The sequence below is a fragment of the Colius striatus genome, chromosome 14 (assembly GCF_028858725.1).
Source record: "Colius striatus isolate bColStr4 chromosome 14, bColStr4.1.hap1, whole genome shotgun sequence".
Lineage (NCBI taxonomy): Eukaryota > Metazoa > Chordata > Aves > Coliiformes > Coliidae > Colius > Colius striatus.
This window is the reverse complement of record NC_084772.1, coordinates 9,369,356-9,394,045: the sequence shown is the minus strand read 5'-3', so window position 1 is coordinate 9,394,045 and position 24,690 is coordinate 9,369,356. Positions and strand designations below refer to the sequence as shown.

General features: G+C 34.4%; 1 protein-coding gene across 6 annotated transcripts in view; it reads left to right on the top strand.

Annotated features, from left to right (window-relative positions):
• Positions 1-24,690, top strand: part of PHKB (phosphorylase kinase regulatory subunit beta) — a 77,757-nt gene that overhangs the window by 1,515 nt on the left and 51,552 nt on the right. For 3 of the 6 annotated variants that reach the window (XM_062007881.1, XM_062007875.1, XM_062007877.1), the window contains exons 2-8: positions 7,373-7,462; positions 9,451-9,589; positions 10,781-10,880; positions 11,797-11,904; positions 13,777-13,857; positions 18,078-18,193; positions 23,616-23,679. In XM_062007881.1, the coding sequence (XP_061863865.1) occupies positions 7,373-7,462; positions 9,451-9,589; positions 10,781-10,880; positions 11,797-11,904; positions 13,777-13,857; positions 18,078-18,193; positions 23,616-23,679 (698 nt within the window). Of the gene's footprint in view, positions 1-1,225; positions 1,321-7,372; positions 7,463-9,450; positions 9,590-10,780; positions 10,881-11,796; positions 11,905-13,776; positions 13,858-18,077; positions 18,194-23,615; positions 23,680-24,690 lie in introns of all 6 variants that reach the window. The other 3 variants (XM_062007879.1, XM_062007880.1, XM_062007878.1) reach the window with 3 other exon arrangements.

Sequence of the window (24,690 nt, the reverse complement as noted above, 5' to 3'; positions counted from 1 at the left end):
ATTGTTTTTTGATGAAAGAGTTCAATTGAAATCCAAACTTTGTATGTAATCTTTCATGTAAAATTCTTATCTAAAAAATGAAAATTGTGCTCTTGTTTATCAAACTTACTCCTGCATCTTTATAATCATGTTGAAATTAGTGTAATTTCATCGTTTTTGTACTTCCTTTCTGGCCCTGTCAGAAATAGGCATGTTTGGTATAGGAGGGAAAGTTGCTGAAACTCACCTATATTGGCCTGAATTGGCTGAGGTTTATGCTCCAGAGTCCCAATTTACAAACAGTACTGTTTGTTTTTGTTTTTGTACTGTTTTGTTTGTATGCTACTTGGAAGTAAGATAGAGTAAACATGGAGTATTGACACAGGTGCGTGAAATGTACAAAGTGATTCATGTTTTCTAGCTGACAGGAAAGTACCATTGAAGACTCTGTCCTATAGAAGGTAATCCATATCTTTATGTATACTAAGTTGTGAATTACATTTTTTCCATTAAAACTCAATTTTATTGAGAATTTTTTCTTTCTATTCCTTGAGCAATAGAATACTGTTTCATTCATTCCTCCTATGATAATTACTACTTAGGAGCAGATTATAAAAACATTCAGTAGTTGATGAGTCTGCAACCCCTGAAATTTTGGTTACTTAACTTAAACTTGTTTAAAGTTTTGGAAAAGCTTATCATAGCTACAAACAGTATTTTGTTATTTTGTGTTCCAAGCTGGAAGATATTCTGCTTCAAATAACAGATATTCAGTACCATAAGCAATATATAAGACTGCAAGAAACATCTTACTTTGTTTCACATGGGACAAAAGCAGCACTATGCATAAGCAGAATTTTAGTTCCTTTTGCTTACTATTGCAACTTCTATATGCAGTAGTTAAGTCAATATTTTTATTTAATCTTGAAATATACCAAACACATTTTATTCAGCACTCTTTGGTGTTAGTAGTAAATTTCCAGTTGATTAACAAAGCTCCTGTCTAATGTTCAAAAGGTGGGCTTTGTGTAGACTGTGCTGTTTTACTGAGATAAGTTTTATGGAAGCAAAAGTGAAGGAAAACCAATTATTAGGGTAGAAAGGGGAAACAGAAAATGTAGTGAAACTTTACTACCCTTTGTGCTGTGCACTCGTGTCATGTTAATAACTCCACTAACATTGCTTTCATGTAATTTAATGCTATTTGCCTTTAACAATTACTAAACAGTTTTAAAAATTACTGTAGCTTAGCCTGAGACGTTTGTGATTAGCTGCACCAATTTGAAATGGCCAATTTGGATGATGACAGAGCCTCTTCTGCGCATGCTTATTTAAAATTTGGTAAGTGTGCAGTTCTGTGTTTTGTTTTTATTTGTGGCTATTTAACTCAACAAAAAAATAATTGTGTGTTCTGTGTTTCATGCAGTGTTTTGTGCTAGCAGTTTTCTAGCACTGTATAGAAGAACTTAAAAATTTCAGCTATTTTGCTGACAACTGCTAGAAGCTCCAATCTGCTTAGATTGAAATCTACTGTTCATATCTTTGTATTTTGTTTGTGTTCTGTGTTCTTACATTTCTTGGTGTAATAATCTCTGAACTGAAATTTCTTTTAAGATGGTCATGTGAAAGTGCACTAAGAATGGTCTTTAGGATTAACTTTTTAAAAACCCCAGTATGACTGGTTTAGAGAAAAACGGTAACATTTCCAATAATCAGTCATTGTTCCAAAGCTTAACTTTTGGAAACAAAACGAAGTCCTCTGGCATAGCTTCTCTTTAAGTACAACAGAAGCTAGACTATATGAAGTTGCCAAGACTGTCACTGATTTAACTCAATATATTTTTAAAAGAGTTTAACTGGAACAAATGTGTCCCTATGTGAAGCAGCAGATCTGGAGGAAACTGTATAGAACTCTTGTTTAGTCTGTGTTGAAAACATAGCAGCAATACAAGTGCTAATGAGAGTAACCAGGTAAGGGTATTTTGACTGTCTCTTGACACAACTGGACCTTATCTACCCTGCTCTGCCCACTCCATTTCCATTTTACTTCTTGTAGTGTGAAAGGACACATGAAGTGTTGACATTGTAATTTAAAACATTACTTTCTCCTAATTATTATATTGATATTTGATGCTTCTTTAAGTGAGTCAAAAGAAACATTTTTAGTAGTTTCAAGAGACATTGTTTTGAGTTCTGAGAAATAGCAATGACTGCCTTGAATTTCGTGAATGATTTCCTGCCTTACCTGTAGCATTTACAAGGCTTGTGTAGTAGGTGTTGGCATTTTTGTGGTTTTTGGTTGTGTGAAGCCCTCTTATACTGACATGATGATCAATGTTTTATTTCTGGTGTTTAGTAGCTTCTGTGTGTTGTTAGTTACTGTAAATCCTGAAATCAGTAATTTCCGTTAATATATTGTAGAGAGGAATCACTTCAGATGATTAGGAAATAGAGAAAGGACAAAATAAATTGGAACATATTTTTCCATAGAATTCTAATTGAATTATGTGCACAATCTAACACATTATTTTTCTTGATAAATGATAGTTGAGAAGATTTTTCCCCTTCAAAACTATTTCAATTAAACTATTACAGGATTTTACTCATTTTTACTTGTGCTGTTATCATCACTCAGCTTAGGTAACAGTTTGTACCTTGTTTACTCCTAATGTTTTGCAGATAAAGGAATACCTTAATACCTTTTCTTTCTTCCTCCCCCAGCCCCTCTCCTGGGCTTTCTTTATCATGTATTAACTGAATTACAGAACAGTTCAGTTTTGAAGGGATGTTAGGAGACCATCATACTCCAGCCTCTCGTTCAAAGTAGGGTCAGCTGTGAGATGTTTCCTCCTTTATGCAGTGATGAAAAATCCCCACTTGCAGCAGCTTCGTTGGCTCATTGAATCAGAGATCATATATTTATATATGTGAGAAGTGAGTTTTCATTCCAGTGGAAATGGATCTGAAAATTATTTTCTGATATCACTTTGCTTGACTACATGGGTTTGGACTTAAAAGCAGATGTGTTTCATGGTAAACTACTATTCTAATAAACTGTGTAATATCAAACAGTGTTTCTCTCCAGTACTCTATTAAGTCTGAGCTCAGGAGATATTGCAGAACAGGTCTGAAGGGAAAAGAAATGTGATGTTGGGAGGACAGGATTTCTTCATATGATTTTATTTCTTAAACTTTACTGTGTGAAGAAAGAAAATCCTCTTTGGTCCCAATGACTTCTGTAATGTGAATATAGTATTGCCAATAGTAATTATATAGAGTAATGAAAGTGACAGTGATATGAGATCCAGAACTTGTTCATGTCTCAAGTGTTGGATTACATCCAGAACAAATGTTGCATTAAAAGGACTGTGGTCAGTTTTTATTCTCACCAAATCTGTAGAGAAATTTGTTATTGTTGATTGGGTATTTTTTTGTTTGGTCTTTGCAGGTTTAATTGTGCAAGTTAACATTTTCTTTAGGTCTTCTGGCATGTGCAAGGTTGGAAATAAAATTCTTGCTCTGTTGCTTCCATTTGTTTGTGATTAAACTTCAGGGATGTGTGTGTTTGTTGGGTTTTTGGTTTTACTTTAATTCTGTGCTTTGGAAAATAGGAGTAATCAATTCTTGTTTATCCATAGATTAGGTCCAGGATTCTATTCTGTTGCCTGTTTTTCTTTAATATTTGCACTTGCTGCTATCTTCATGCATTTGTAGATGTTAAAAGCTTTTATGTATACAAATTTGGGAGCAGGGATGCAAAATGTTGTCTATAGCTTTTAAATCTAAACATCTAGGCAGATTATAGCTCTTCTCTGAAGAACAATTAATGCTAATCTCAAGTATAACTGGAATAAAAATGAAGTGGATGGAAAAGTACTTTAACATCAGAATGACATCATATTCTCAGCCTCCAGAGGTTACATATACATAACTATTTACACTGCTAATAGCTTACCTCGGAGACTTTCCCTTAATTTCCTTCAGTTTTGTATTATACTTAGAAGAGACAATTACATTGGAATTTTTTCCTGAACCATTGTATATTTGAGTTTCATCTGCAAGACAATTTTTTCTTATTGTTTCCGTGTCTTAGCTAAGTCAGAAATATCTTGTTTGTTTATTGCTTTAGTTCTATGCTAGTAATTGGTGTCTGTGATCAGATATTGGGCTGTTTTGGTTTTCTTCCTGTTGTCTTAATACTTTGAAAGGATATGGCCATCCTTTTTACTAATTCTTTAATTTGAGCAATGGTGAAATTATAATAATCTGGTATTTGTGGAAAGAAGTAGTAGGAAATGAAAGGGGATTAATTTTCATTCAAAATATGGATGTAGTGTATTTAGTGCAATATCTAAACACAAACAGGGATTTAATTTTACTTGAGGTAAAGACTTTGAGTGTTCTCTTGTCAGATCTTAAATATATATTAATGCAGGAAGCAACAGTTGTATCTCCTGTCTATGTAGTTTTTTAGTAATTTTGAAGTAGTTACTGACTTGTAGCAATCAACTTCTGATGTAAGGAAATAATGGGCATAATTCATTCTTTGTGGAAGAAAATCTGAACCACCCTTATTAGGTTTTGTATAGGGTCATTACACCAATACACAACTGAAAAAATACTAAAAATAAAGCTCAGACTGTGCAATGAAATTATATATTTATGAAAAATACTATTTGAAATTAATGCCTTCAGTCTATTTTCTTGTGAATGCCGATGTACAAACTGAGAACTCAAGGTGCCATTTGGATATGTCATTCTCTTACATTGGAGTGCTGCAGTCTTGCTGCTGTCAATTAGTTTTACTTTGAAACCCCTAATTATATATATAATTGAAAATTGCTTTCTATGGCAGGTTTTTGTCTGGCTGAGATGAGTGACTAAGTAGATTTTGGAATAGAGTATAGATGGGCTGTTTTTAGCCATCCTATAAATAGCTTCCACTGGATTCTGGTCTCACTACAAAATCACATGGAAAGAGCAGCTAGCTTCATGTTTGCCCTGTCGGTTTCTTGCTTTGGATTAGATTGTGATATTAATGAAATGTAAATTATCACAGGATTTTTCCAGCAGAATGCTGTAGACACCCAAGGAAAACATAAGCTATATAGATGCTAATGAGAAATTAATGAAGAGTGTGGAAAATTTTGATTTTGGGTGTTCCTTTACACAAATTCTTCTACTTGTAATTGTAAGGAACATTTTCAAAGCATAAAACTTTACTTTTTGCTAGTTTTCTTGAACTTTGAATTTACCTTGTTTGTTTCATCAACAGTCAACTCTGATTTAATTTATTTTTGTTTGTAAAGTTTCAAACGTCTAAAAGAAAATAATTTGTAGATGGTGGTGCTTTGACATTTTCTATATCTGTTCTGTTCAGTTGTCTTTCTGCACAAAGTTGAAATCTTTGAGTGCTCTGAAATAGAATGTGCTTTCTGTTTATGATAACTGAATTTTGTTTCTCTGTTGGCCACAGAGGGTTACAGATTGTCTGGTGAGTATGTGAACTGGAACAGTTTTATTTTAGAAACTTATGACTTGTGTGTATGCTTCTGAATACTCAACTGCTTTTTTCCTGATGCAGTACTGAGATTAACAGTCTACAAGAAAGAGACCTTCTGAACCTATTTCACACACAAAAGGCAATGTATTGTCTGTGTTATACAGTTAAATCTTTAGAGTAAGAATATTTTGCCTTTGAAAGTCTAATAAGTGTATATTTCTCATAAATTCCTCTTTACGCAATATGTGACATACTGAAGATTTTTTTTGTATGCACATTCTGCCCTACTTTCACTGAATCACCCTGCAAAATGACAGTTACTGTGGGTTATGGTATTGTGTACTTTTGCAAGATAACTCAATAGTACAGCAAGATAAATTTCCAGTCTTCCTGTGGACAGAGATTCCTTGCCAAAAAGAAGTAGAAAAATAAAATTGCCATGAAAAATTGATTAAAATTAATTGAGAATGTTGCTTTTTAAACAGATAATACAAGATTTGCAACATATTACAAATTTTTCTTTTCCATTACAGAACACCTTAATTTCTTTTAGCTTTGTGTTTTTAGGCAACTCAAATAAGTTGATGCCTCCCTCTCGGGCCTTTTCCCCATGTGCACATTCTGTCTGTAACTTAACCTCTCCCAGTGATAAAAGGCAAGGCTGTAGGGAAAGCTTAGACCTGTTGGTAAACATCACCAGAGAATCCATGCACACTAAACCCACAGGAGTCTGCTCAGGGAGGAGTGGACTTTCTTTTTTTTTTTCTTAATTACCATGATTGGAAAGCAAAAATAATGGTAATTTGGAGGTTGAGGGTTGAGTTGATGAGGGGGCAAGGAACATTTTCCAGTCTCCCTACCAAAGGACTTGATTAATCCTCCTTCAATCACAGCTTGTCCTGTATATGGACAATCTTCTGTCTAATGCTTGGAAATGTGCTAGGAGTGTGAAACAGGCAACTTGAATAGGAGCACTCGCTGCATCCTGCCAGAGCAGCTTGGCTGGCTGGGTTTCCCTGGCAGGGAATTTCTCTAAGCTGTTCAGGACTGTGTGCAGTCCGGAAAGGGGAAATGCTCATTCTTCCCGTTATCAAATGGCTCTGTGGGAGATCTTGCCATCCAGAACACTGAACAAAGCCAAAGTGATTTGTGGAAGGAGAGCAGTATGTTACTCCTAAATTAGAAGTTGAGAATGGTTTTACCCTAGTAATTTTAAAGAAATTGTGTCTTTCTGATAAGTAGCTCATTTCAGCTATCAGAAAAATGGACTTTTCAGGTGCAAATAGGGAAGCAGTCAAATGTGTGGGGGACAGAGAAGGAAAGATGTGGATTGACAGCATTATATTTCTCTGGAATATAGGTAATTAGGGGACTTTAGCTCTTGGATAGGTTGTTTAAGCTTTGGTAGTATGTGAGAACAAGTTAACTGTTTTTTTTTTTTATTCAAAATGTGAAATCAGCTAGGCTTTGTCAGATGAATGAAAGGTAGGGTAGGGAAAACATCAGTAATGCTGTATATGTTCTCCATTTTAGAAACCAAGTAGGGAAATAATAGTTAAATTTGGGCTATTTTTGTCCCCTTTCTCTCTATTTTTCTCCATATCTTTAGGAGTTCTTTCTGTAGCATACTTAAAATGCTTCTAGAAAATTCTTAACGTTTAATAGACTATCTTAAATAATGAAACAATACATTTACGTGATGTTTGCAGTAGCTGAGTATCCACAAGGCATTGAAAGGCTGCACAAAGGTTTTGTTTGTGTGGACAGGTCCTGTAGAAAAATGTGTACAGAAATCTGTTCTCCGATATTAGAGAAATTACACCTTTGTTGTTGTTGTTTCAGTTGAAATTTGTAATTTTCATCTTGGTTCTATGTTTTCTCTTTTTTTAGGTTCAATTTATGAACCACTAAAAAGTATTCACTTTCTAAAACCAGAGGAGGGAAGTCTGTGGGATAAATTGGATCATTATTATAGAATTGGTAAGTTAATAATTGTTCCTACCATGAGAGAACTTACTAAAATATTTACAGTTCTGGTTATGATGGTGATTAACTTTGTCTTAAAATAAGTCTTTAATAAGGGCTTTTATTTTATGAGAGATAGAGTCCATACAGTATATTTCTTGCATTTCTTGAAAATTATGACCTTTAAATAGTATTGGAAATGATCATCTGCATTTGTCAAATGATAGAACACACGCTGAGTTGCACCTGATTGTCTTGAGTGGGGAGGGGTAATCTGTTGACAGATTTTGATGCTTGAACTGAACCAGATATTAATTACAGTAGATACTGACGTGTTAAATATCATTGTTACATAATTCTAATTGAGGTTAGTTTCCTAAATTTTCACTGGGAGTTTGAAAGGTACAAAAATTGGAGGGCTGAGTTCCACTTCTTGCTGAAAATGAAAATTGATACTGAACATCTAATCCAGCTGAATTTGGAATTATTTTGGAAAAAGTGCTAGCTGAGTACTGTGACTTTAGCCAGATGTGGCTGAGGAAACATTTAAATGAGAAAAAAGCTTTCTTGTAGTACTTACAACAGTTTGATAGGTGATCAGTGAGAAGTTAATGTTTGTTAGCTAATATGTTAAGCTAACCTCAGTGTTTTTCTTTTAATTAGGAGAATATTTTAAGCCAAAAACATACATGTCAAAGAAACAGTGGATTGTTTTGTTTGTTTTGGGGGATGTGCTATAATAAAATCTAGCTGAACTCAAAATCGGGGCTTTTTAATGACTATGCAATAGACTGTTAAAAATTCAAGTTTTAGTCAGGCAAGGGTGTAGAATAGTCAACAATTTTTCCATCACTCTAAAAATGTAGGATGAGACAGCATTCTAATAGCTTTTTGAAATGAAATCTGAGAGTTGTTGATCCATAGATGTGTACCTTTTTGTGGATGCATTGCCTTTATCTTTCTTAGGGAGATGATGATGATGTTCAATTTCCTTTTAACACTTGGCAGCAGCAGATCTGTGGTGGTGCTTGCTGTTTTTCTGTCAGGCACTTATGTTACAAGCAGTGTACCACCTCAGTAAAAATTTGCTATTGAATTTATACTTCATTTTAGAATAATCTATATTGACTTTTTCAGGTAATATTTTAGCAGAGTTCTTTTTATAAGGTATTAAGTCACTGAAGTGTATAATACAAAAAGCAGTAAACCCCTGTAATTTTCATTTAAAATACTTAATTTCTAATGCTTGGACAATAAAGAGGCTTTTAAAAATTGATGCTTTATAAGATTCTGGAAAAAAAATAGGTTTCTTGCCTTATAGTGGACAGGTTATTGTTAGAAGGGTCATGTTCAAGGACATTAAAGCCAGTTTCAATCTTGTAGCATGCTGGATACTATGCAGTTTTAGAAAAACTGTTCACAAAATGTGAACTATTAAAGTACAAAAAGAGTTAAAGTAATATTTAGGTTTTTTCCTAATTCAGTTTTGCCAACTTGAAAATTTGTGTCTGTTTCTATTTTTATGTCAAGGTACTGAGTTAAATATTTGTGTTGTCCTTTCTCTTCACTTACTCATTCCATTCCTTTTTAAAAAATACTGATAAAATCATCTGGCCTGAGTTTAAAAATTATTTTTTATGAATGTAGAGTTCTGCAGAGCTTAAAAAATTATTTGGGGAGGTCAGTTGACATACTGTAGCCTTGCACTCCTCCCCTCTTTTTTTTATCCATGAAACAGAAATTACTGGATTGTACTGTAGAGATTCTAGAGGATGGTTGTACTAGAACAGAGCCATATAAACAGTTTTGGATAGTGGTGTTTTGGTGTTGTAAAAGGTCTCGTTTGACACAAAAACCAGTTGATGAATTTTTTTGTGTGGCTTTATCCTTACCTTTTTTCTCTTCAGTTTGAAGTTCTGCATGCTCATCTTGATTTATTCCTGAAAATCTGTGTAGAAACTGTAAGAAATAGTATTATTAATACCGTTTTTCTTTTTTCCTAGTTAAGGCAACATTGCTGGTTCATCAAAGCCCAACCACTGGTCTGTTTCCTACGAAGACATATGGGGATAACCGAAAGGCAAAAGTACAGGACAACCTTTACTGTGCTGCGTGTGCCTGGGCGTTAGCACTTGCTTACAGGTGAATAACTTCTAAGCTTACATCTATGGCATGGTACATTCTTTCTGTTATGCAGTTAAGGGCCATATAACTAATTTTGAATTACAATATAATTGAGGTAGAAAAGGGATGTTTTTCTCAGGGAATATTTTAAAAGATGAAACTTTATTTAAAATCTTTTTGGAAAGCCATAGAGATGGTGGATGTTTCCAAAGCTCAATAAAAATATTTATATAGCTATTAGGTCAAAAAACATCATCCTACTTTTGGTAAGTAAACATGTTTTTGTATAATTTTGTTGATACTAATATTCTGAAACAGAGGAATCAGTACATGCTATTTAAAATAAAGGTTATTGTGGCAAACCGTACTCAAGGAATACTGTTCATTGTAGAGTAGGAGAGTTTAGAGTAGTAAGTGGGCTTGTTGCAGGTAGTAACAGTCTAGGTCCTTTCAGGAGACTGAATCCTTGAATGCTGAGAAATGTCTATTTGGAAAATAATAGTGAGCAGTGAGCTTATTATGCTGTTTTGCATATTTGTATCAGATCTGTGGGAAGTTACAAATATGTAAGAAAATATGGTTTTCACCCTGAAAAACTCCATCAGAAATTGAGAACTGGAAAAGCCAGAACACATGACTGCAATGAGGAATTGTGTTTACACACAATACATTGTTTTATGGTTAAAATAACGTGGGATTTGACATTGTTTTTAATATACATTTAGTCATTTAGTGATTGTGGGTGTTGTTTGATTTCATTGTATTAAATACCAAGTTATCTTGAAACACATTTCTGGACATTCAGAGTAGTGAGCTTTCAGACTCTTATGCCCAACATCATCAGGAAAGTGACTGCTTGGTTATGAATGGCAGATATTTTGTAGAGTTCAAGAGAGATTGCCTTTGTGTGTTGCATAGCTGAAGGAACACTGAACAGTGGCTTGCAATATTATAATGTCAGCAAGGAATTTTATTCTTAAATTTTGGAATAGGAACGTTTGTCTAAGTTGCAGCATAAACTAAATTTGGGAGTTTTTTTATTAAGGAAGGACAAGTAGGGCTGTATATATGTTGATATGAACATGAGCACAACTATACAACAGTGTTAGTTAAATACTTAATACTCCAAAACACTACTATATCCTTTATTTCTTATTTTTCCTCCTAATGCATTTCTAATTTATTTTATGAGTTATCTCTCTTACCCAGGCGTATTGATGATGACAAGGGAAGGACTCATGAACTGGAGCATTCTGCTATAAAGTGTATGAGAGGAATTCTCTATTGCTACATGCGTCAGGCCGATAAGGTAAAACACTGTAGTGTGGACACAAGCACTTGCTTAATTCTAAGGGATTAATTAAACTGTGAAAAATAACTTCCAAATACAGATAAAATTCAAAAGGGCCTGCAGTATTAGTTTGTAGCCCAGCTAACAACCACTGCTTCATTATTGTCAAGTTACAGAATTCTTTTAGGGTATAGAAGAAAGCAGCATTTTGTGAAGTAAACTGCAGAGTATACTTGAAACTTCCTTAGGGTTTGTTTTTGCAGTCCTTTATCCTGCTTAAACATCAAACCATTTGGAAAGGCAGGGATGTTGTCTTTTTAGTGTTTAAATGGAAAGATGTAGAATACTTTTTACCTAAGGCTGGAGAGTTGCCTTTGCATTGTTAACTTGGTTATTGTATTTGCAATTACTCTCCTTACCTAGGTGATGATTTTGATTGTTTTGCTTGGTTTCTTTAGCAGCCACTTTCTGGTGTTATTTGATCTAACGATGCAAATTCAGAAGAGCAGCAACCCAAAGTGAATAAGGAAAGAGTGTAATTAACTTATGTTATAATACGGTTAATTTATTCAACCTGTAGTCCTCTTGTGAGCTTCTCCTTATCAAAATTTAGGTATAGAGGATTAATTTTGTGTAGTGGTTAGCAGTAATTCTACAGTTAGTTAAATATCTATATTCTGTATGATTTTAGGTTTCATATCACTGACTTTTAACTGCATTATTAAAAATAATTTTCATGTAACCACCTAGCTTCCATCACTTCTAAGAACACAAACCGAAATGTAAGCTTCAGGAACCTTTTTTGATTTAAGTTTTATATAGTGACCATATCAAGAAATTTTGAAATATCTGAGTCATATGATGAATTTGTGATTGCCAAACATACTGAAATTGTTGACTTTGATTTTATGTTTTGTCTTTAATCAACCACTAGGTTCAGCAATTTAAGCAAGACCCCAAACCATCTGGATGTCTTCATTCTATTTTCAGTGCAGACACTGGAGATGAGGTCTTCTCCCATAAAGAATATGGTCACCTTCAGGTAAAATATGCACGTATATGTAATTAGAAGTTTGGATGATTTTAAATAATGTTATTGTTGTCTCCATTGTGTCATGTTGCAGCTGTCTCTGAGATTTATGTTGGATATGCTGTTGTTGATAAAACTGAGATTCCTATTCCTTTGGGGAAAAAGACTGCTTTGAAATATAAGTCAATGGTATGTTTTGGTGGGATTTGTGGAGGTAGATGGTTGTTCATGAAGTTGCTGCTTTTTGTAACACAGAGATGTCTGTCAATAAGTAACTGCCAAAAAAAATGTCGAATAGTCAATGAAGTGAAAGATCTAGTGTAATCTTACATTGAAGATTATCTTTTTGTTAACGTTCCCAGCTTAATTTTCCGTAAGTCTGAGCAATTTTTGTTCATAGTAAAGATTTAATGTACTGTCAACAGCTTTGTCTGTTTACAAATTGTCGTTCTCTATTTTGTGTAGTAGTTCCTACTCAGATTCATTGCATAATTGAGTGTTTTATTGTCTTTCATTTTTCAAAGTTTTGATTTACTCTTTTTTTTCTTTCCCCCTTCTCTTTACCTTTCAGATCCTTTCTTACATTCATAACCTTGTTCTTTTACATTTCCTAACAGTGTGTGTACTCTTTGTAGTTCAGAGAAGCCATTCAGAAGTGACAGTGGGTTGATAGTTATTTAATTTCATGGTGATGTCACTTAAAATGTTTGTACAGTAAATGGATTTACAGTATTGGATTCAGAAAATACATGTTCTGAGAAAAGTGATTTGTGGAGTCATCTTAAGTTATTGTTTTGGACTTCTATGTGAAGCTTCCTGAAAAAGCACGTATTTTATCTGCAGGAGTAGTCTATTTTTTGTGGCAACTCAACCCATCCCATAAACATAAATGCACATTCTTCTGTTATCAGCATTTTTTTTTTTAAAAAACAGAAGGTTTTCAGCTCTGTGGAGACAACAGAAAACAGTTACCTGAGGTGATTCAGTTGGAAAGAATGGATTATATTACATAGTTGTCTCCTGATATTGCTATACTTGATGCCTTCGAGATTGTGTAATGAAACTGGAGTCAGTGGTCTTTAAATCTTTTGGAGTTTTTATAATTTGGACCTTACTCTTGATTTATGTTTCAGATAAGAATCCAATTTTTTGTTAGTCGATTACTTTAAATTTCATATACCGAGATTGTGTTTTTGTAGCTCTTTGAAGCAAGTTATTGTGATAAACTTACTTTTGCTATTGAAGTTGTACAAATTCTCTATTACGCTGGAATTCTGTGCAACAAAAGCAGTTTGATTTGTTAGTAAATTGACATTATGATTCTCATTTGTACAGCTGGTGAAGGTAATTACTGTTAATAATAAATGCTATGTACAGCTACCTTCCCCCCCCCCAAGTTTTTAACAAATATAATCATATCTGAGCATTGTAATTACATTTCTATCAGTAGATAACACTGAAATTCCAGTTAGGGATAAAGTGATTTGCCTTTTAGATGTGCTGTGTACTGCTGAATACACTATTTGCCTTATTGGTGCTCTACTTGCTAATAAGTTGTCATACATGCAAATGTGAAACAGCTTGTGACTGAAGTGATTGCCTATGGGTCAAAGCAGTATGCCTAAGAAGTGTTTTAATGGCATAGTTTCAAGTAATCTAAAAAAGTGATACTGCAGCAGACATGTCAGGGGACAATGCTTGTTTGTGGCCTTTCTTCCTATTGATTGTTTCTACATCATTATATCTATGACATTGCTAGATCAGGATAATATTTTTTGAAGATATCAGTGTTAGTGAGTAATATCACATTTAGCTTTTTTGTTTATATGACTCCAATAAACATAAAGTTAATGATAGTTTCCTTTCTGTCTTTAATTACTTCAGATAAATGCACTGTCGTTATTTCTCCTCTATTTGGTCGAGATGATCTCTTCAGGGCTGCAGATTATCTACAACACAGATGAGGTACAAATTGATTTTGGATGTTAAAACACGTGCTTTATTAAGTTGTTGGGTTTTTTCTTTGTTTTAATTACCAACTGTAAAATAATTGTTCTAGAAATAGACTGCAGATAGTCTCTGCTTTTAATGGAAGTCAGAAAAGAGAAATGGAGTGAACGGATAATGGAAAAATTAATAGCTAATAAATTGTTAGACATGCAAAGATTGAATGTAATGTGACATTGAAAACTTTATATTTCTCTGCTAGTAATGAAAGGAACAAGGTCAAGAATTGAAAGGACAGTTAACTTGTAGTTGTGTTTTTCTTACTTTATTTAAAACTGTTGGTACGTTCTGTCTAGTGGAATTTCAGCCTAATAAATAATAGGGTTAATTTTCTGGAAAGCTGAAGGACCTCCTTCATCTTCCTGTGAATCTATGGGTGTTAAGAAGTTTTACTGTGTCGTTAATTGCAAAGAAACACTTTTGTATTACGTAAGATATATTTGTAAGATGGTTAACTTTTGTAAATAAGATAAGAATAGCCACCATGGCCTTGACTTGAGGACAGGTCATGTGAGGACAACCTGCTGTCCTGCTCTAAAATGAGGTTATGTTTTGAGAGAGGAATGGAAAGCACATATTTTTTTTTTCTCCTTATTTCCTTAATCTGGATTTGTTTAAATGTATCTGGGTCTGTTCAGTAGTTACTGCTGTATTGCCTTAAAAAGCTTCAATGCACTTGCTAGTACTACCATTTTTTAAAAGGGGAGATTTTTTCATTAATAGTGTATTTGCATTATATTTCCAGAACTTACATCTTCATTAATGTTTTTTTCTTTAGATAAGGAGAAAATTAAGTGATATAACTCATCTCCTTTCTCACTTAGTTAGATAATATGATAGACTATTTTCTCTGAATTGCTTTTATGTCTGAGAAGGCAAATGTATATAATTATTGAATCTACTTAGCTTGACTTGTAATTTACATTATCCTCCAGATGTTTGCATTTAATCACAGAATCTGCAGAGAAAAAAAATGTGTATGGACTCTTCAGTCAGTGGATATTCTCCTCTTGAATGTCAGCATGTAGTTTCCATTGCAACCCTAGATATCATTGGACAATGGAGATTTGTACTAAGATTATCTTACCTCAGACCCGTACATTCCATTAGTCTCTGAATTGCTTCAGCAATTACTTATATTCTCAGATCTTACAGTTTTGGTATTTTCTAGTTTTGTTGTGTGTCTAGATAATACTTAGCATAGTGGCATTGGCAGCACTGCAGATGTGTCAATCTGCTACCCAAGCATCAAGCTGGATATTTATTTCCAATTATATCATTGCACGATGTATTTAGACTCTTTCCTTTCACAGAGTGTTTTGAACCTGTGCTAGCTCAGGGGAAGGTGCTGGCAGATGGTAGATATTTGGCAGCCTGTCTGCATGAATATGTTTGTACACAGGACTCTTGGCTTCAGAGGCAATCATTGTATACTAGGCTGCTTGATGTCAGGCATGGCAGCTGTCAGTGAGTTACCCCCTAGTTGCATCTGTTTGCAGTTGAAAAATTAATTTAATCGCATCTTTGCATCCATAACAAAGAGAACAGTATATCATTGTGCAAGTTCATGAATTGGAGAGCATTTATCTGCACATAAGAGAGTAACACAAGTATTTACAGTCATCCATGGTGGATGTGTATCTTTTATTAAACCTTGTTTTTTCCACATGCCTGTCTTCTGGATAAATAAACTTAACACAGACAATTCATATTTTCTGTAAACACTTTAGTTTTGACTTGGTTATAAAATGTACGTGCCCATGATATGAATGATTGCTCTCTGATGATTTTGGTTTGCAACCAGTTATCTGCTGCCTTTTCCAATAAATCTGCTATTTGGAAACTTCTAGTCTCATAGAATACCTGTAAGTGACCATTTTTTCTTTCATGTTCTGAACACTATCACTGGTAGAAAGTCATCTGTAACATTATCTATTTCTTTGTGGTGCTATTGGCTTTTTAGCTGGTGCATCTAAATTTCAGTTAATGATAGAGGTAGGAGAAGACACACTCTTAATCACTGGGTGTTCTATCTTTATTCAGAGGAATTTTGTTTCAATAGCAGATGTTAAGTTACAGGGGTGAACAATGCTGGACGTATTTAAAGAGTAGAATAGTTTTGTTTCCTTGAAAGTACTAGCTGTGATGAGATTCGGTGTACAAGTAATTGTACATTAGCACCCCACAGCAAAATTCCATCAGAGACACATAGTATACAAAGAGATAACTAAGTATAGAATTACAGATATTGCTGATGGACTGGTATCAGCGTAAGAGTATATAGGAAAAAGAAGCTTTTTAAGAGTTAAAGAAGAATGGAGAGGAAAAAGACAAAACAGAGGTATGCAGGTAAATTAAGATGGAAGCAAATACCTTTCAGTAAAAGATTTGGGATTTCTCTTGTAGCTCATTAAAAAATAAAATCAATGGACTGAAGTAAAGTGGATCCTTCTCAGGTAATGAGATGGACTGTTAACTGGTTGATGGAATGAAGGCAGGGAGTTATGATCAGTGGGGCAGGGTCTAGCTGGAGGCCTGAATTTAATGGAGTCCCTCAGGGGTCAGTGCTGGGACTGGTGCTTTTCAATATATTCATTGATGACCTTGATGAGGGAACAGAGGCACTGTCAGCAAGTTTGCTGATGATACTAAACTAGGAGGAGTGGCTGACACTCCACCAAGAAGGCCAGTGGCATCCTGGGGTGTATTAGAAGGGCTGTGGGGAAGAGGTCGCGAGAGGTTCTCCTCCCCTTCTACTCTGCCCTCGTGAGACCACATCTGGAATATTGTGTCCAGTTCTGGGCCCCTCAGTTCAAGAAGGACAGGGAGCTGCTGGAGAGAGTTCAGAGCAGGGCTACAAAGATGATGGAGTGGAACATCTCCCTTCTGATGAAAGGCTGAGGGAGCTGGGCTCTTTAGCTTGGAGGAGACTGAGGGGTGACCTCATTAATGTTTACAAATACATAAAGGATGGATATCAGGAGATTGGAGCCAGGCCGTTCTCAATTATGTCCAGTGATAGGACAAGGGGCAATGGGTACAAGCTGGAACATAAGAGATTCCAAAGAAATACAAGGAAAAGCAAGGAAATACAAGCATAAGCACTATTATGGTGACAGGGCACTGAAACAGGCTGCTCAGATGAGTTGTTGAGTCTGCTTCTCTGGAGATGTTCAATGTTCAAAACCCACTTGGACAAGTTCCTGTGTGACCTACTCTAGGTGGTCCCGCTCTGCGAGGGAAGTTGAACTAGACGGTTTTTCAAGATCCCTTCCAACCCGTAAGGTTCTGTGTTTCTGTGATTCTCTCTAGTTCCTCAATATGGTTGTGTTTATAGCCATTGCAATATTCGCTTTTCCCACAGAGGCCCCTAGACTAATTTGGATGGGAGGGGATGAAATATCTGCTTTGGTGAATGACTCAGTGTAAATCTTAAATTTCCTGTAATCTGTGGACTCTTTGAAGTGAACTGTAAAATTTAGCATCAACTTAACTTTTCTACAGTTGAGTAACTCCAAATGCCTCTTTCAACAGTGTAAATAAGGAAAAAGTGTCTGCTTAAATAAGTCTGCTGCTATAGCGAAATACACCTTAAATACCTTAAAATACCCTTAGGTACCTTAGTAGTCGGTTGAAACATGTTGATCCAAGAGATTTTAGTTATAATAAATTGGTTCAGGGTTTTATTTGTCTTTATAAAGGGATATGTTTGAATCTATGTAAGCATGTATTATCTGGAGCTAATATAATGAAACTTTGACATAGAGATTCTCTTAAAATGAATTAAGGAACAGCACCAAGATATCTGTATCCTAAGCTTGTAGGATTTCATTTTTTTTTGCTTTCTGATGTTTTTAAGACAAATCTTTATTTAAGAGATCAAAATGCCATGTTTTTGGAGCTCTTCAAATATATGTCTTGAATGTGAAATCATTTCTATCCCTGATGTTTTAGGAACTTTTGCATAAATCATATTATCCCCTAATTTGAGACAACTCTTAATATTTTGTGGTTAAAAACTGGTTTTAAAGAGAATATCTGAACTTGGGAACATCAATGTGTGGGGAAAGAAAAAAGGATGGAAGGCACAGTTACCATGGCTGAGGAAAACTTCATCTTTTTGAAAAAAATGAACACAAAAGGTGCTTCAGTCAGTTTTCTTTCCTTCCTTCCTATAGGTGTCCTTCATTCAAAATCTTGTGTTTTGTGTGGAAAGATCCTATCGTGTACCAGATTTTGGTGTCTGGGAAAGAGGTAGTAAATACAACAATGGCAGTCCAGAGCTGCATTCAAGGTAGGTGAGCAAATTGAGCTCATTCAGTCAAAGCAAGTAAATGTGATATGAATAATAATAATTTGTGGGGTGACTTAAAAATAATAATGCATTAAATTACTGTTTGAACTAAATTAAGGTTCTCTAAAGACTAAGAGATGTATTTTGGGAAAATGTGAAGCATAATCTCATCATCATATGCATGCTGAAATAACCACAGAGATGCTTAGCTATTTGAGTATTCTAATTCCAATAATTACTTGCAGCTGCATGCACGTAATTCTGAAAATTGTGTTCAGAACAGCTCAGACTCTTGAGGCATGTGCAGTAGATGGGAATCACAAGTATGGTTAGGAATATCCTGATTTAAGAAGACGTTGAATCATGAGTCTAGATCTCCACCATGCTGAGTGGAAGTGCTGGGCACTGTGGAGGATAGCCTAGATCGATCCAGGTTCTTCAGATGATACAAATGACTGGCCATCCTGACCCATGTACTGTGGGACAGTTGGGAATGTTCTTAAACCTTTGTAACATAAAATTCTTACCCATACCATTAAAGTGATCCAGTTCACTTCAGTGAAATTGCTGACATGCTCTCTGTGTTGAAGGATCAAAACTATCATCTGCCAACTTGCTCTTTCTAGCATTACTAGTGTTTTCTTTGCTTTTTTAACTTTTGATATTTTTATTAATCATAAAAATGGCTGTAACTTGGATATCTTAGCTTTTAAAAATATCATCGATTATCATATTTATCATGGGCTTGCAAATGATACACATATATTTATTCCAGTTATTGATGTGGCTAAATTAATCTATTCTCATTTCTGAATGAAGTAATTTCTCTTAGGTCACATACAGGCATGTCTTTTAACCTATAATTACATGTCATTGCAACAAAGCACTCAATTTAGGTATGTTTTTTTCATGGCTTTTGTAGAACTTTATTACCAGTATGAGAACTGAAAGCTCAAAGTTGTTACATAATCTGCTTTATTAGTTTGTTGGGTTTATTCTTCTATATAAACTTGGCAAGACTTGCCAGAATGCATGAGTGTTCACTTAGAGAATCATATACTACCTTCAGCATCTCACCTTGTACAAATTCACAAAAGGAATATGGTAACTCCTGTGTCTCATGTTGTTTGCAGCATTCTTATTATTCAGTATGTGAACTTCCTCTGGGGAAAACTGAATATCTTTTAGCCAGATGGAAATGAACATGTTCTCTTGTCTTAATCTAGACTGACATTTATAGGTTGGATTTTTCCAAGGGTGAAGTTCTATGAGGTGCACTGAAGCAATCTAATAGATCATTGAACTGACACAAAAGAAATCACAGAGCTTGACCCTAATTTAAGAAGTAGATTTTGGTCATCAGAAATAGATATTGCCCCTATTTATCTTTCCTTGTGGGCATGTTGATATTCTGCATCACTATAGGAAGGAAGCCAGTAGACATTTTCCTTTGTTCTCATAATTAAGAAAAAAATGGAAGGGGAACATACATGAAAAAATGTATTTAGATATTATAGAAGAAATCCCTGGGTGTGCTAAAATATTCTCTCTACTTTGCTATGCTCGCGTTGTACTGTATCTACTAAGAGATTTAATTTAGATAAATTAAAGAAGTGATTATAAGTCATCAGGGCTAGTCACACATGATCACATGATGTATGCAAGTCTTCAGTGATTATGGACTCCAAACCAGTCACTTAAGTTTCTGTATTAAGTATGCTGTACTCCTGGCCCTTAAAACTCACAGTGTAAGCCTACATACAGTGCATATTTGCTTTCAGAATTAGAAGTTAATTCTTGTCTTATTGAAAGAAACTTCTTTTTTAAAGCTGTTATATAATATGAAGTCCATGAATAATAACTACAAATTATGGGCTGTGTTAGAAGATGCAGATATTTTATGCCTTTACACAGTTTTGGCACTCTTAGTACAGTTCAAAACACTTCTAATAAATGACAAATACTGTAACACTCTGTGGACCAGGTCTTCAATGATGTAGGCAAATTGTTGTCTTTTACTGGTTCAGATACAACATTTGTAACAGTTTTTACGACAGTGCAATCCCCTTCCTATACGGCTGAACTTTTGAAAAATTAATTTGTCCTGTAACCATTTGATCAAGCTGTTCTCCAGGCATCTGCTGAGTACCTCTGCAAAATGCCTTCGACATCTCCCATATGTACTGCGAGAATAATGAAGTTGATGTGCAGTATCTTCGTAATCCAAATCTACAGCTGTAGAACCTTGAACTTGCTCTTTACTGTAGTGTAGACACTTGAGGAAAGGAACCAGTATTTTAGCATTGAGACATTTATATTTTAATTTTCAAGTAATATTTGTGAGAATACTGAGGTCTCCAGTGGCTTTGAGTAACTACAGGTAGGAAAATGCTGATCTACACTATTATTCTTATTGTGGACTGGCGACTGAACATGTAAAATAGAAGTTATTTCAAGGAAGGAATCCCTATTGGTTTTGTATTTTTTCCAAGCAGTAGTATCCTATTTTGTAGATAGAGTGAGTGGTTTTCCATGATCTGAATACCAGTGGTTCCTACTGTTAAACAACTATTTTTACTCTACCTTTTGTCAGCAACTTTTTTCCTACTTGGAAAATATCTGACTGTTGATATTAAAAGTGTTATTTGGAATAGAAAAGAAGAATGTGAGATTTTAACATATGATACAGGTTTCAGTGTGTGGGATTTCTCTCATTTTCATTTTCTGTGTATGCTATTTGATAATAGTACTTCTATGAGATGTTCTGTTCTGAGTCATCATGCCAATTTGCTAGGCAATGATTAAAATAGAGCAGTTGTTAGAACAATTTCATTTTTATTTAGGTATTGGAAAAAAAGCCAGGAAAATAATTATATTCACAACACTTCTGAGTCCACTTTATTCCTTCCTCACATTCTCCCAAAGCTTTTATCAGCAGAAGATGCTGAACCAAGGGATTTCACCACTGTTTGATGGCAGCTGCTCAGAGCAGAACTTAACCTTATCAGCTTTCTATTGTTGTACCAATTAGAATTAAATCCCCTGACTATGATTTCTGGCAATGTTTCAGAAAGAAAGATGGAGGTTTACAAACCTGTTGGTTATAGTTAAAAAGGATGATAGAGTCTGAAGTCATTGTCTAAATTACATAAAACCATCCCAGGTAAAACAGTACTTAAATCCTATAGATCTGCACTGAATTGTTGAAATTATTTTCAATATTCCCTGTGTAATTGTAATCAGATCCCTCTTTAAAATGTGAATTAGTAAACATTTGAAATTTGATATTTTACATAAACAAGTACTACAAATCAGTTTATTTACAGTAAAGTAAAAAGTTTGCTCTAAACCTAAAATGATGCATGGAGTATAAAGAAGAAAATTTCAAGCACAGTCCCTGTTTGCAGTTTTCTGACAGTTTGCTGCTATAAGTTTTTTTGTAGCTGTATCTAAATAGTTGTTAGCAGAGGACAGTGTCAGTAGGTTCCTCCCCCATATAGGAATAGGCTTATGGAAAGATTAACATTTCAGTTCTTCTTTCTACTGATTTTTATCTTGCTAAGGTTGGCAGATTTCTTCCTGCAGTGTTGATCTATGTCCTTGTACTACATTCTGTCTCTTTTGTTTACCCTTATGGTCTTTTTTAGCTCTGAACCTTTTGTCATGTCAACTTGATTCATTTGCTTTTCCCTTTTTCAATCTTCTGCTATACATCTTCAGATTTGTTAACTTTTAAAGATGATAGGGTAGGCATCTATACTTTCTTGTGATTCTGCTGTCTTCCTTTTCTATTGTCTCATTTATTGTCATTTGTTCACAAAAAATATTTCAATTTAATCGTAAGCTTGATAGTGGAGCTCCTGTCTAAAGGAATGGGCAGTTAGGGAGAAAGACGAAACTCGATTCTGAATTGTAAACTTCAAAACTGGAACAAGACATTTAGGGATAGCACACGGGGTGCTGAGGAAGTCAATAAATCACTGTTGTGGCATATATAGAAATGAAGCAGAGATGGATGATGTCTCATTGGTCAGAGGCACTGTAGTTAAGTGGAGAGTAAGGCATTATTTAAAGTTCTAGTTTTATGAGTAAAGCTGTGAGAATTACACTAGGCTTTGTTTTACTGGATGCTATGAATCTGTTTTACCAGATTGCCTAAGAGAAGGCAAAATGTGTTTTTTCTAATTAGCTAGACTCCGGTATTATTTCTAGTTCCTGTACTTTTATGTAACCAACCAGCAAGCAAGGCAAAGTCATCTCCCTGCTTTGAATGTTTGTATTCCATAGTAGAAATGTCAGAAATCTGGTAGCATGATGTACGTTACATTTTTAAACTAACACTGTTGGGAACTAGCTCATTTAATATTTTACTTTTTCATGTCCTGTCATCTTCACATCTAGAATTCTGGAATAAATATACACAAAAATTCAGCATATTTGGTGTGTATTTAATGCTTTAGCTCTTCACTGCAGCTGGACACGTGAGAAGTTGGCCTAGCTATAATTATATATTTTTAAAACCGATATTTCAAAACTCTGCTGTGTCATACTTCACATTTCAAATTAACATGTCAAATGCAAGTAGGTTTCTGTAAGTTTACCTTCAGCTTTTCTTAAAACAAAAAGTCATCAAAAGTGTGTGTGCATTGAGAGGGAATGATGCTTCTCCTTTTTAAATACAAGGAATGTATAAGACTTTTTTTTTAATGAAAAAGCCTATGTTTTCTTAAAAGGTGTATATGGACTGTACCATTTTCATAATCAGTAATAAGTAATATTTTAATATATAGTATCAGTAATAAGTCATATTTCAATATATAGTATGATTTAGAAATTATATAATGATTCGTTATTTTAGTGCTTAATGTCTTTAAACATGAACTTGCTGATCTGAAGGCTTACTACTAGTATTTCTGGGTCTTGTTTGCCATATCATAGATACTCGTAATGGAGTAAGTGAAATAAAAGATGTTTCACTGTATGTTTCATATTAGAAAATGAGTTCTTTTATCAAAAGCTACTCAGAAATCAGTATCTTAAAGTTTAGTGCTTGAGAGCTGGGCTTGAAAAATTGTGCTGAAGTAAATCCTCTGTTAATACACTATTAGCAAGACCTTGAAATATATAATGCCAGATGTCTAGTAGCAAGGTGAGAACAGAAGTGTGTTTTCCAGATGGTCTTTGACATTTGAAGGCAAATAAAAATGCTGAGAAGTATTTTCCAAAAAAAACCTCAAAACAACCCACCACCAAACAACCCCAAATTTGCTGCATCATCATTTCTTAAACATTAAGGTGAAGCACAAAATGCAAATCAAGAAAAGATTATCTCTTTGAAAGCTGTCAAATGTGTTATATTTTAGTCTGAGCTTGAGTTATGATACCTCTGGGTTTTTTTATTGTCATTTTGTTTTCTCCTCAGCTCTGTGGGACTGGCAAAAGCAGCTTTAGAAGCAATTAATGGTTTCAATCTGTTTGGAAATCAGGTAATAAAAATGTTTGCTTTTTTTTTTAGCAGTAATGATATACACTGTGGATCAGAGGATACTTAGAAATATGTAGCACAGTTTGTTAGATTTCAGCTTTAAGAAAAGTTAGTTTGCAAACTGTTTTCTCTTGTTTCAGGTGCAGAATTAATCTGATAAAATCACTAGTGCCCTCACTGTTAAGAATTACTGTTTTTTCATGAAAAAAAAAAATCTAAAATGATTGCTATTTATTCTGAAAAGGAATTTGATAACCAAAAAGGTTTTTATTTCAGAATTGTATCTGTTGATCATAATACAGTCTACCTTATTTCTGTCGTCTTCCTTCATGTCACTTCTGATCAAGATTTTAAACAAGCTATTTGTATATAATCCCACTGATTTCTTGGGGTTTAATCTCAATATGTAGCATAGTGGTAAAATCTTTTCCCATCCTTTGACTTGACTTGGCTTAATTAAGACCACAAGCCTTTTCTTAGGTTTTTTGATCTCTGACTTGTCGCTTCAATGTGCATCTTTTGTTAGGTGTTACATTTACAGGAATCTATAGTTAAAATAAAAGAATAGTTTTCCAAATTAATGGTCTAGAAAATGTGCAAATGAAAGAGATACATCAATGTCAAGCTATTGGTGTTATTAGTAAATGGAAATGAAAGGTACAAGTACAGCTAAAAAGAAAGCTGGATAGGGTAGCGTGAGTAGAAATAGTTATGAAACTCACTTCTGAGTTTTGTCTGTAAATTGTGTGGAAGGGAGGATAAGTGGGTCACAAAGTGGTGAGCTCAATAAGCTAAGTAAAGCTTTCCATATTGCACAGTTTTCTTGTAGTCTTTCATCCTTTTTGACTTAGAACTGATGGACCTTGCTGACATGCCCAAATGTCTGTATTTCATACAAAGTAAATGTTAATTGACTGGATATTCTTTGTCTCTTCTTGGTAACATTAGAAACTGAGTTTAAAAAGATGATCTGCCTTTACATGAGTAGCATACTTTCATACTTTTTTTTTAC